This window comes from Echiichthys vipera (genome assembly GCF_963691815.1).
Source record: "Echiichthys vipera genome assembly, chromosome: 7".
In the NCBI taxonomy this organism is placed as follows: Eukaryota; Metazoa; Chordata; class Actinopteri; order Perciformes; family Trachinidae; genus Echiichthys; species Echiichthys vipera.
The window spans coordinates 19,708,455-19,722,905 of record NC_139832.1 but is presented as its reverse complement, the minus strand read 5'-3'; the positions used below and the strand labels follow the sequence as shown (position 1 = coordinate 19,722,905).

Below are 14,451 nucleotides of genomic sequence, written 5' to 3'. Positions count from 1 at the left end.
TTAGCTCCGGTTGTTAACGTTCCTGGTTGTGTGCAATTCACATTGAAATTGACCCTTGTCTGACCCACAAACCAAGTTAAGCATATTAGCATAATGTTATTGCTAATCAGCACAAAAAAACAAACAAACACAAAGTTCAGCTGAGACTGATGGAAATATCAGGGGACTAATGAGTTACTACAGTTTACCCTGAGAAATTTCAGTTAAGACAACAGAAGGTGATGCAAGAGTCAAAGTCAGGGCTTTCTCCAAAGTGAGTAGGATTCATTATCTAGGAACCATGGAAGTCTCTTCAAAAATGTTTCATTGCAGTCATAAGGCTTCATCATTTTTGTCTATACAATATTCAATGGCAATCCATGCTGTTGTCCATTGTTGAGATATTTGGCATGTGATAGTGGATCAACCAACATACATTGCCATGCCAAAAACACTGTTATCATAAATGCCATTATTAGAAAAATATGTGATAATATGAGTTGCGTAGATTTACAGCAGGTAGCCCGTCCTAGTCATCTGTGAGGAAAATAAATTATAATTGATTTATCTCAAAATGTTCTGATCTCAAATACAAGGTTACCGTATCAGTCAAATTTCAGTGACCATTTTATTGTTGACAGTTTGAGTGCGAGGTTGCAAACTCTTGCAAATTTAAGATGTGATGCTACATTATCAGAGTGATAAGTGAGGGAAAATAACAGTTGATGGAAGAAGGAGAGAATAAAGACCCCCTTTAGGCCTGGTTGAATATATTGCTTCTGTAATTACCACCAATATCTGCCAATAGCCCATTTGACGTTTGTCACAGGTTCAAGGCATTACTTAACCTTGCTAAGCCTAAGTAGAATGCGAGTGAAAATGATAATTGAGAGGTCATTACAGATGAGGATCTTGTGTTAATAGGTGCTAAATGATCATCTAGGAGGGAATAAATGAGTCTGAATGGCTGAGCCAGAGATTGCTGATGGGGGATATTAGTATCATTATTATTGGATAGTATGGTTGCTATTGGCATTTCCAGAATTAAAGTTATAGGAAACTGTGAGGAGGAAATCCTCAACGCTGGCAAAGCTATAAAGCAGCCAATTCAAATTCAGAAGTGAAATTAAAATGCTCAATCAATGGGGTTTTTGTTTTGAAGCCACAAAGAGGAAAAAGAAAAGTCACCCTGCCAGAACCATTTAAAAACTCATAAACTTTGTTTCAGACTTTGTATCCACCTTGTAACCATTTGAGTTACTGTTTGTCCTTCCTTTCCGAGCTCACCTTGTCCTACTTTGCCATCTCTTGCGTGTCAGAGAATATTTCTCTTAACTGCTTTTTACCCATCAGTGTCTGATATGAATCAAAGGAATAAAACATCATATCATCAGCTGAGTCCAAACCGATGTGCATATGGAAATATCTGCCAATACATCACCTGTATTCTACATGAGAGGTGGGTGTTAAAAGCTTTACAGAAACTAGAAACTGCTGTGATGTTAAGCCTGTGAATGTTCTCATTCGTCCAGGTCATCATTATCCTCAAAACAATTTCAGTCAAAAGCAACTGAACTGGTTATTTGTCTAGGAAGACGTTTCACCAGTCCCAGCCTGTTCCGATGCGTACATGAACTGATGAAGCCTCTTGGATGAGAGGTGAAATGTCTTCCTAGACAGAGAACCAAGTCCAGTTGCTTTTGACTGAAATTGTTTTGAGGATGCTGTGATGTTGTGCAATGTAAACGGCACCCATCATTTCATCTTTACAATCCAGCGCAGGTTAATAAGCTGTTACTTATGAGTATTTGCACATGTGCAGGTGCATACATAACAACATTTATCTGGTTATTTCACCTGCTTTTAATGGCTTTGGACATGTTGCTGCAGATCTCCTGGTGTTACTTGTGTTTCTCTCTCTGCTGTGTTTCCATCATATCTGCGACTGTCTCTCCCTGTCTGTGGGTTGATGTCATTATGAATGAGAACATTCACAGGCTTACTTTAAATGTATGCTTCCTCGTGTCCTCTCCACTGATGAAAAATGGTGGCATACACAGCATCAGATCTGTATGGTGTGATGAGGAGACTATAATCCTTGTCAAGTGCTCTAAAATGCCATATTTCCATCACATGTTTTCAGGTTTGACTGGTTTACTTTTAATTCTGTCCTCTTGTTGTGCACTCTTCTTCTGAAATAACTCAAGGGCAGCTTTTTATCTTGGTCTGCCTAACTCTGAATATTTGCTGTAGTGGATGGAAAACTCATTAGTTGGCCTTTTCTTTTGCAGAGTTTCTAAAAATGCGTGCGGCATAAGGATGGAACCTGACTCATGACAAGATAAATGGTATGTCATGATTGCTGTTATTCTATGCCATCCAGTCAGAAAGTGTCAAAAGAGCCAGCTGTATTGTTGTAAGGCCAAGTGCCCTGTCGTGAGAAATGAAAATAAGGCTTGTACTTGTTGCTGAGAAGATGGAACATTTTGTCACAGGCCCTTAGCATTTGATACTGATGTGGAAGGCATCTTGTGTTATGATGGTTTATCATGGGTGCATAGACCAAGGCAAAGCCCTCTAACGTGGATACCCTGCCACTCCATGGTCACAATTTTGACATCCTACTTAGGAGCTTAGGCTTAGGAGCTCACATTGAGTTTCACATATTGATTTCAGGTAGGTGCAGTATAGTGAAAAACAAGGGTCGCAGGGTGCATCTACAGCATAAATGTTGATTCAAGCACTTATATCAAAGCTTGAAACTCATTCATGCATTTATTTTTTATCTCACTGAAAACGCTTCTCCATGACAGCTTGTTCAAAAGGCCACCAAAAAGGCTCAGTCTCCAAGTACTCTCATCACATTTGCCCAATTTGAATGTCTCTGCACTGATTTCTCAGAGGCTTAAAGTACCTTTTAGAATCAGTGTTAACAATTACTTAAAAATACACGTAAACATGGTTTACTTGACTGACCATTTCAAACTGTAGGCAATGACTTCACTCTGAGGTGCTTGGACAGAAAATATTTTAGTCTAGACTCAAAATAATATTTGGCTCTTTAGCTGAACAATGCTCCACTATGTTCAGTGTGCTGTTTTGTTCCCAGAGTACAGTGGGATTTTAGAGCGTTTTACCTGAAAACAGCTTCTGTGTCTGATGCTGAGACACAGGAGGTTAAGTGCCAGACTATTTCTTGGCGGCAAAGATAACAACCTCCATAGTCCTATTCAGGATGGCAAGCTTTACTCCTTACGCTGACAAAGGCAGCTTCACTAGACCCACTCCTTCCATTCCAACCTTTCACAATACAAGCCTTAGGCTTTGTCACTGTTGAGGTGATTGAGCAAGCCTAGCATATCACTGATATGTATTTACTTGAAGGTGAGCATTTTGCATTTTTGAAGCCCTTGTGGCAATAAAGCGAATAGGCATACTTTTCAGAGTGTCTAACTGTTCAATTAACTCCTCTCACTAGTGATCAAATGGCCATTCATTGAACACACATTTTTCAAAACAGCAATGAGGGAATTTTTCAGTAACAGCTTTATTAAATTAGTGCAAAAGACAGACGTAACTCATTCAAAATGTCATCTTTTTCTTTAAGGTGGTCTTCCACACGAACCCACACACGCTAGGTTCTTTTGATGAGCGAAAGAGAAAAAAGCGAAACTATCCACCAAAACCACAACCTTTGCTTTCTTCTTACACATCTTCTTGTGACTCGTAATGACAGATGGAGAGAGAACAGGAGAGGGAAGAATTGACAAAAGACAAAATCGAACCTAATCACATGGCAGCCATCAAAACAAGACTCCTGATTCTGCAAGTAATCACAGATTTCAAAATGATATATATAAAAAAAACAATAACAAAAAAGATGTTACAATAAAATAGTCAACACATCAATAGCATTAGAAACAGTGTCTAAAATTCACAGAAAAAGGTTTCCTCTTTTTTTTAAATTTACTCACTGTGTGGGTGACAAAAGAACTTGCAATCAAAGTACATAAGTTAATCAATACTGTATATTTATACAATGGTAAAAAATAAAATATTTATATAATAGTACTTTTTTTAAGGTTTACACAATTACTATAAAGATATACTGTTTTCCACTCCATGACAACTAATGCAATAAAAACAGAAGCAAATCGAAGAAACGACTGCAGAGAGTATCTGACTTTGAAGGCTTATGGCTACCACCTTGTCCTAAAAGACCACAACCACCGCAGACAAAGAAACAGGCTTTGTTCTCTCCGCTTAAAGAGGGAAACAAGATCAAACACAGTCTGTGACGAGAAAAGAAAAGAACACATCAAAAAGTCAATGCTCTTTCCCAACCAGGACAGTAGCTCAGCCTTCGCAGTGTTCCCTGGCCCGCTGAGAGACAGAGAGGTCGATAGATAGATGGGGGGGACAGCAAAGGAGAGGGAGATAGATAGTGAGATGATGCATGGGGAGGGTGAGGGATGGAAGGCCGGAGCAGAGGGGAAACAAAGACAGTAGAGGAATAGAGGTATCTATGGGAGAAAAAAAAAAGGAACTGGGGATGAGGCGAGAGGTTTTGGATGAACTGTGGGAAAAGACCGGAGGTTTAAGGTGAGGTCCAATACGAAATTGATTTATAGCTTTTGTTTTGTTACAATATCAATATACATTTTGTTTCAAGTATCTCCTACGGATGTGGCGTGTTGCCATGAACGCTGCTAACACCCACTGTTTGTCTGCCAATGTAATGGTGCGCTGCCAAAATGGAATACAATGCAAACTGTAAAAAAGAAATGGAATAATCAATGGTGGGGGACGGGGAAAAGGGAGAGGAAAGATTCAGGAAAAGAGTTAGGGAAAGATGACTCGTTGAGAAGACTCAAGTGGAATAGAACACATGCCACAAGGAAAGTAAAGATGAAGACAAGGAGACAAGAGTGGCGATAGAGGATAAGAGAGATTTTTTTATTTTTTAAAAACGCTGAGTGGTGTTGTACAGCAGTCGTGTCAGTTGAGATTGTGTGTATTTTTCCTGTTTGATTTGTTGTGGTGAGAAGACTTCTTCTCACTTCTTCATCATCTTCTTCTCTCCTAAGCCTTGGTCGCGTGGGGAAGATAAGTCGTTGCTTTTCAGTGTTGCAAAAAGGACTACAGGAGGTTTCAGCAGAATCTACAGGCCTGGAGGTGGAACAGATGAAAGCAGACGAGAAGACAGTAGAGGAAAGGGGGAGGTTGAGAGGAAATAAGAAAAGAGAGGTGCAGGAATGTGTGGGAAAGACAGGAGAAAAGACAGGAGATACTGTAAAGTAAAGGTCATCACCGAACCAGATCAATTGCAATCAATTACACAGGACAGGTTATGGTATCGCATCATTAAAGATTCAGTGAGAACAGAACAGAGAAGTTATAGTTGTTCACTTTTAGTCCACCTTGAGGCAGTAGCAACCAAGTAATTGGCTTTAATGGGAGAGTCCACCCTGAAACTGTGTCAGCGTGTACCTTCTTCAACATCCTGGACAGTTCAATCAATTTGGCTGAACACGAGCAACTCTCTCCAAACTTTAAGCGCAGAGAAGCGGACCGAGCTTTTGATTTATCATGTTCTGGTGTGGCTAGAGTGAAGATTAATCTGCAACTGACGTGTAATTGTAAAATACTTAACGTTTTACTTCAGAATGAGTTCAGTTTATGGTGCTGAGGACAGCTCTGAAGCAGTACATATGGCCATGTGTTCAACAAATTAGCCTGGACAGAGCTCCCCACTTGATTCCGAAGGGAAAATCGGTTTCAGTTCACACAAGATAATCTTTCACGAGAACCTATGAGCCTCACAGGATCACAGAAAATATGTTAATGTGGACTGACGCTGTGTTGTCCCCCGGTCATGCAAAGTTTTGAATGAGTCTAAAAATAAATCAATGAAAAAAGCACCGGGTAGGGTTTATTCCCTGGTAATTTGACAGTTTGTCTCATCAGCCTGGCAGAATTACTTCCAACGAGATGGAACACACACACACACACACACACACACACACACACACACACACACACAAACACACACACACACACACACACACACACACAAACACAGAGTCGAGATGGCTGAGCAATCGACAGAAACCCTCCTCACTCCTGCTTGCCATTTTTCTCATTCTCTCTCCTCTTTTTCTGTCCCCCACTCCATATTTTTTAAATCTGTTTTCTGATAAGACTGATATGACATATGGATTGGATAGGGAGCTTTGGTCCTCTACAATGTTTTTTAAATGCTACTTTAGGATAAAGTATGAGTCAGGCAGTCAAACTAAATGGAAACATATCATAATTTTTAACATTAATAAAACATGATTAGTTGCTACCAAACTGTTTACTACAAGTTCAAGATTTGCTTTGCTATTAAACTCAAATTGCACAAAGTTTGAACACAGTGGACAAAAAAACCCCAGCAATTTACAATTATTGTAGCACTAAAATTATTAGTTTTACAGTTGCTATGATACAGTGATATATAGTATGCATTCTAAATGGTTGTATGTAAGGCAACAAATCACATGCTCTTGGTAGTAGATTTAGTCAATTGTTGCACCTCACAAACTAAACACAGAGGTTAGTTGTTACTAAATTACTTTATGCTAACTACCAGGTAACTGTTACAGTATGTACGCAGTTTACTTAATAAACTGACAAAGCTAATGTTAGCTTGCTAGCATGCATTTAATAACAATGAATAGCAATGATGGAATATTTTAAATTAAATTAAAATTTCTCAAAAATAACACTTTCTAAAACTAGGTAGTAGTTACGAAATTAGAAAAGGCTTTACACACTCACTTATGCTTTTATATTTAGCTAGATTAACGGTTGAATCTGGTACTTCAATAAATACATAATTTAATAGATTGTTTAAATGTTTATTGTTATCCCAATGTGACAAGAAATTTCACGAAATCTGTGAGTGATTAAGCACATGTTAAATTAAAGTATTAAGACACGTCTAATATGTGAATTTATTTTAAATTATGTAGCAAAGAGATACCTTACACCTCTTCCCCACACTGATGACCGTGACTGCGTTTAAGTAACCTGACTATCGCCAGATGACTTAAGTTCCGCCTTGCTTCTGTCTTGACTCCGCCTAGCTCCACTCAACTATCTGGGATCGCGCCATTGCAGAGGGATTTCAGGGGCCGCAAAAAAATGGTAAGGCCAATCAGGACTGCCAGGCGGGGTTTTATAGATGTGATGTAGCAGAGAAGCATCTGTTTGTTATTAAGAATTAACAATGGCGTCATCAACATCGATGCTGCTATTTCATCCCTGTTATCGAATCTAGCGAATATTTCTTCTTTAAAAGAACACCATTGAACAGCTCTGAAGGCTGTTGTTGGTGGAAACGATGTTTTTGCCCGATGTTTTCGCTCTCATCAGCGTCACGGGTTGGTTTCAATGTGAGGTTAAAGTAGCATGTTAATAAAGATGACAGACAAGTGGTTTATCCAATCATATGCAAGGATTTTTGATAAGGCCCAGCCTCCTGAAATCACTTTGCTGTGGAGCAATCCCAGATGGATGAGTGAAGCAAGGCAAAATTCATCTGGCAAGAGTCAGGTTAGTGTTTAAGTACACTATAAGTACAACATCTCAGTACCCAGATTCTGTGGTTACTGCGAGGTATGGATCAGGTGTACCATACGAATTATGTCTTACTTAACAAGCTTTCCTTTAAGCCTTGCTTTTTTCTGCTAATCTAGCAAAATGCATGCGGAAAAATGTGGTGTAAAACGACCAATTTGGAGGTGGCAATTTGTCATAGCTAGTGTTTGTTTCTAAAGGGTTTACTGTTGCTTTTTGCATTTCTATTGTGAGCCTATGAGTAGGCTGCACTGTTGCTCTCACTGTTGTGGTCACAGATTTTGTGTGCTTTGTTTTAGAAGCTGGCAGTATAAGTCAGACAAAGTCATCATGCATTTCGACTGCTGACATGCTAATATGTGTGCCTTTTTTGTTTTTATCCTCCCCCATCTCTGCCTCACTCTCTCTCTGTCTCTCTCTCTTTCTCTCTATGAGATTAGGGAGCGGTCTTGAGGAATGTGAGCTATAATTTTCCGAGACATTCTGAAATGAATTGGACTGTACACTTCAAAAAATATTCAGAAGCGATCGAAGCATGTCTGAATGGGGGTGAATATCTAAATAGGGTAGATGGTATGGAACGAGAGAGGTGGGGTGGGGCCCATTGATTTTTCTTTCTCCACTATTTTTCTTCCAAGGCTCCCCTTTCATAATGCTCACTAAGTGTTTCCCAAAAAAGGAAAATAAAAGGGGAGAAACACTCAAAGGCACTCAAGACTCAAATACATTTTTTGAAAATCTAATGAGACTCTGGCAGCTCTGTTTCGCCTCACATGAAGAACTGGGTATAAAAGAGGCAATTCTCCCCCTCTGGCTAAAGAGGAAAGGCCTTGACATGAAAATACATTGTGAACAATTCACCTCAGCTCCCAAGCAGACATAGGATATAAACTTATACTGTAGGTCAGGAACAGATGAAAGACAGAATTAGGTAGGAAGAAGAAGAAAGAGAAAAGGAGGGATGAACAGAACATAAGCACTGTACCTAAGGCTGGCTGAGTTATGAATAAGTTACTTTAAGTAAAAGCTAGCAGAATTAGCTGCAATACCATGTTGTGTTCCTATAGAGTGTCACAGGGGGAGATTTCATAAGGATTCCTGCCACAGTGCATTTCTTTCTCTGCACGTTTGTTGCTGACTTGCTGTGGTTAATATGTTGATAAAACTCACGAAAATGGACACGCACACATACAGTATACATACTTTTGAATGTAACATATGAATGTGACATTTATCACACCCAACATGATATTCTCACATCTGTCGACTGCTGGGAAAAGCTCCCATATATTGAGTGTAAAAATCTAAAGCTCCGGTATATACATAAACCTTTTCTGTCACTCTAAGAGAAAAAACAGCTACCTGTGCCAAAAAATCAGTCTATTTCCATTTCACAACACCAGGCAGAAAGGAAGACATTTGGACTCTACCTTTTTTTTTGGCATGAATATGAATATGAATGACCTAATGGAGTATCAGAGGGATTCACTGATGTTGACTTATCCCACCGTCTCCACTTATTGTAAGTCTCTCTGGGTAAAAGCGTCAGCTTAATGCGTAAAATGTAAATTTAACAAGCTGCGGGAAGCGAGGAAGAATCAAATAGGACACTGGAGGGAATAGTAACTATTTTCCAGCCTTTCTAATTGCTGAGAGGAGAGGAGGGTGACAGTTGATTAGCTTAGGTATGTCTTGGCTGCTAGAAAACAGCAGCATTGCAGCATGAAGAAGAAACATTATAGGGGGAGAAAGAGAATGACAGAGCAACACTGACTATAATGGACATTTATGAGGCTTACCAACCCAGAATTTAATAATGAATAAGATAATACAACAATTTGTTAGTGATTAGAAGCAATACTACGAATACCAACGGTGACTTTAGTTAAAAACTTATAATTTAATTAAAGATTTAAATCTCTTTTAATGATGTAACATTATTTATTGTTATTACATGTATATACATGTGTTACTTTCATCTTATAAAATATCATCATATATAGTATAAAACATATATCATACTGTATGTAAGCATACACTGTAATCAGAGACGACTATAAAAATCAGCAGTAAGTATTTTTAAAAAAAACTATGGAGTTTATTATTCTGCCCCCAGAATTGGGAGATTTGTAGTATTGAACTAGCCTAGGAACAGACAAATCTGCCCAAGCTCATGTTTCATTTTCTCTGGCACAAACTATACGTCTGGCCCCTCTCCCATTCAGACAGATGTCCAGCAGATTGAGATCCGAACGACCAATGACAACTGTTTCTATCATGTGAGGTGGGCTTAAGACGGAGGAGCGTCATGCTTGAATGTAGTTACCGAGCATAACTGGCATTTTATGAAACTACCGAAACTCAGATCAAATTGTCAACTAGGCAGTGCTGATCAAATATGAATCAATATTCTGTTACTGGATTGTCTATTTCTCACCTAAATGTTTTCAGAAACACAATTTTAGTGTCCTGTTAAGCTGTAATTTAGAATGTGTTGCTTTGATTGGTTGTAGGTCTATCCAGTTGCATCAGAGAGACCGTTTGGTTTGCACTGTTGATAACGCTCCTTGTAAATAAAGAATGAACAGAGAGGTTCCGCATTTTATACACATTTGTGAATTAGTCTAGTGATGCCAGGCCGGTACTGGACTGCTTTTATTTAACTTTTCCATAATGATTATGTTGAACTATGATGACCCAGAAAGCACAGTAACGATGGTGACATTCCATTTAAGTGTCCAGTAAAACATGACTGCAACAGGTAAATGCTACACCACCATCATGATTGCCATTAGTTGCACTTGTATTTACAAGTCTAGCTGTGAGAAAAGGTCTTTATTCAGTAGCTACAAGGGCTGATATTTAGACATATAATCGCCAGACTATATATAGGAATCAGATGCTTTGTACTGTTTTTCACATTCATGTTATCATCATCTAGACTTTTATTTTTGGCAACTTAACATTCAGGGCTGAAAATTCCCTGTATAACTGTTTATCAGATGTACCAACAAATCATTCATAATACATGAGTAAAACATGAGCACAGTTTGGTGCAACAACTTTATATTCATGAACAATTTATGATGCCTTCAAGCATTACTTGCTAATGAGCAACAAATAATTCACATTACTTTAGAGCAAATATGACAACTTTTTTTGGTTCTTAAAATGGTGTACAGTTAACATATTAACACAAGCTACAATTAATTACGTACTAGAAACAGTATTCTACGTTCATCAATCAGAACAAAGCCATAGCTCAGTGTAAACTAGTAGAATGAGTAACTTATATTATGTATTTCATCAATAGCTCATACTGTAGTTTGTTAAAGCCTCTAAACATTTAGTTTTGTAGGGTGATAGCCTAGTTGCTCATATGCTTTTGGTTTGACGGGGATATGCAGTGGTTGTTATAGGGGGGGCTCAACAACATAAAAGGAGATTTTTGCAGATATAAAGCACACATTTAATTTAATTGAATTTTGAAGCAAAATAACCCATTGTCTGTGGGTCCTCCCCTAGGTTATTTTGAGCATCAAAAACTTCATTTTCTGCATTCTGGGGATTTTTTTTGTACTAATTTGTGCCTTTAAATAATTTACCCCAGGGGATTATTAAAGTATTTCTGATTCTGATTCTTTATTTGCAAGAATTTATTCCTCCTCTTTTGTGTTTTTTTGTTTAGGGAAGTATATTCAAATGTGTATCTGTATCTGTTGATGATGAATTAATATTTTTTAATCTCTATAAACAGATTCTGCATCTAAATAAAGAATCTGTAGGCAATGGAACAAGATTTGAGTAGTGGAAGCAGCCTGTTTTCCGTTTGCAGTCTGAGTAGTTTTTACCAATCACATTGGAAACGGCTTTGGTTGCATGCAGGTAAACAGTCCGCGTGGAGGGAAAAAGAGGCGGAACGAAATGGCAGTCATGCAATCACGGAATCCACAGGCTATGGTGCAAAGAGACGCTGTTTTTATAATGAGAAAAAAAAATTCAAACTGAAAAAAGAACACTTGAAAATATGATATCTGCCTCAAACTAATTCATGGCAGTGACTGACCCATGAAGACTGATGAGAGCCTATGCACGCATATGTCAGCAATTTTGCCATCATTGGCATTGCCCAGGAGCACCAATTTTTTGATTCAATCAAAAAAAAATTTTGACAGGAAAGGCTGTGGGCAGACAAGAATGTATCTATTTGTGATTTATTTTTTGGAAAACACCCCAAAAAAAGGGCACTTTCTCTCTAGGAGGCCAAACGGCAGGTGTTCAAGCCCCCTTGAGGTCTAACTGTGCAGACACCAGTGAAGAAATGATACACCCATTTAAATACCCTAGAGTTCATATCAGTTCAAAGATCAATAAACCTTGACAGCTTGATCTGAAGGCAGAAACAGCCCATCCACCTTACCCTTCACCCTGACGTGAGGTCTTTTCAAAGGAAACTGTGAAAAAGCCATATTTTTACAAGAGTAAATAAGCCCCTAAACATCCTGTCTCTATGGCTGCGAGGGGATTAGTGTAGAGCTGGAGAAGGAAGAGGAAAAATGGCTGTCAAAGCGAAGCGAGGGATCAGAGAGGAGGAATAGCATGGCCTAAAACCCCCAGGAGGATGGAGGTAAATTAGTGGCATCTGTGCTGGGAGCTGTTTGTTGTGTTTAATGGTAAATGCTTTGTTTTATACTCCCCCCCCCCCCCCCCCTCTCTCTCTCCCTCTCTCTCTCTCGCTATCTATCCTTTAGTCTTGGAATTAAATTATTACTCTTGCTAAAATTACAGAGAAACACAGAAAAAAACAGTTCTCTTCAGTGCATTACACGTACAGACAAATCTGTAGCTGAAGCCCGTAATCCTGCATGGAAGAGATTCTTGCAAGCTAAATTGAGCACATGCAGGGTGAATTGGTGCAGTGTAGGATGAAATGGGTGTGCATATGTGTGTTTATGTATGTGAGAAAAGAAGTCAAAATACAGATAAGAGCATCAGCATCCGCTCCCCTAGAGATATTAATTTTATCATCTTATTTCACTCATATGCCACATTCACACACAGCAACTATGGGCAGCAACATATTAATCTCCAAAGTCCACCGATGTCCAAACCACCTAGTGTAAAATACACATTATTTACATACTATCCAACCTGAACAGTTATTGCCTCTGGCCACACATCATCAACTTTGAGAATTTCATTTTGAACAGCAGTGAGGCTGCTGCAAGGAGATAGTGCATGTACTGTACAGTGCACATCTGCACTGATAGGGGGCAGTGTTGTCATCTGTGTTGGGATACTACCTGTGAGCTGTGCTACCAGTGAAAGCTGTGCATTCCTCCTTGTAATTACTTCCAAAATTAGAAATCTTTCTCATGAGTAGCTGTCCTTTTTGTGTGCATCTGCAGCCTATGGGAGCCCATATTGACTGCACTTAGTTTGCCCAATTAGGAAGTCTTATCTCGGATGGATGTTTTCATGTGGACGTTTAATGCCCAGGATCATTTTGAAATCGAAAAATAATTGTGTATGCTTGTTTTAACTCTCTCTCTCTCTCTCTCTCTCTCTCTCTATATATATATATATATATATATATATATATAAATATATATGCAAGCACTTTCCTTTATAGAATTGTAGGATAACACCATAATTGTTCCCTACCTTTCGTGATAGCTGTGTATATTTGTGCGTGTGTGTGTGTGTGTGTGTGTGTGTGTGTGTGTGTGTGTGTGTGTGTGTGTTTTATGGATGTGTGTGAGAGTCCATGGCACATTGATCACAAAAGAAAGGCTTACAATGAAGGGGAGTGAAAGTAGGCCCCTGCAAAGCCCTAGGATTTAGCTGCCAATCCTGCAACAGCAAACAAAGGTCTCGTAAGCATTAGAAAATACAGTCTATGTTGGCACTCTGCACACATAGGCACACGCTCGCCCTCCCTCTCTGTCCTGCAGGGTTACATACATTATTTAAGGGTTTGAACAGCAACCCCAGTGGAGTGTTATATGGTTGAAAGCGAGCAAGTGAGGATGTGGCTGTAGTTTTGGTAGTGTTGATAAGCTACTGCTGAAGGAATTGGTGGAAAAAGTGTGGAGGTTTGAGGTACAGACGGAAAGGTGAGATTTGACTGAGGGCGGTGATTGCAGGAGTGCAATTCCTCACCATATCTACAAGCAGGCTTCAAAACCCACATTTACATTATTTTGGCTTCAGGGTGGGGAGTAGGGGACTTTCTCTTCAACAGAAAACACAGTTTTTTACTCAATTCTCTTTATTCAAGTGTCATATTAGGGAGGCTCTTAGACTAATTGGCCTTGTTCTGTCTCTTTTGAGTTTGTTTACAATATATGAATGTGATTTTTCTGATGCACTTTTCAAGATAGCATTTTTTTGTGATTTTCTCGCTTCTTTCAAGCCTCAGTCAGAAACACACCACATTTGGATACTGACAGAAAAACAAACGCATACAACACTAATTGCTGCAGAGATGGTAGAGACCTCTAGAGGGTTTAAATCGAGGATGCAGAGAACATACATAACTAAATGTTTCAGACATAGAGAACAAAGAAGAATGCTGTCCTAGATCGATTGTATTCCTAATGTCTTCTTTATCCATTTTGAAGTTTAGAGTTTCTTCTAGTCAGACAAATTAGTTATATGGTGAGGATGTCCTCTTACCTTTTCTTAGCTGAAAGTTTCGGCTGTACTCTAGCCTTCCTCAGAGCGGCTCTTTTCTTCCGGGTATGACGCGTTTTATGAAAACAGCTGACTGGTCGGGAAATAAAGTTTCAGGTTGTGTCCGTTCCTTGCCCTGGTGCCGCTGGCAGAAAATGGTGCGTGAGGGCAACA

At 39.0% G+C, this 14,451-nt stretch overlaps 1 protein-coding gene across 1 annotated transcript in view; it reads right to left on the bottom strand.

The window, feature by feature from the left end:
• Positions 1-4,852: 4,852 nt before the first annotated feature.
• The window catches only part of cdh13 (cadherin 13, H-cadherin (heart)), a gene marked incomplete at its 5' end in the record, with an annotated part of 302,811 nt that continues 293,212 nt past the window's right edge, over positions 4,853-14,451 (bottom strand). The window contains one exon of the mRNA XM_083916469.1: positions 4,853-5,148. Within this exon, the coding sequence (XP_083772595.1) occupies positions 5,141-5,148 (8 nt within the window). The 3' untranslated portion in view covers positions 4,853-5,140. The remainder of the gene's footprint in view (positions 5,149-14,451) is intronic.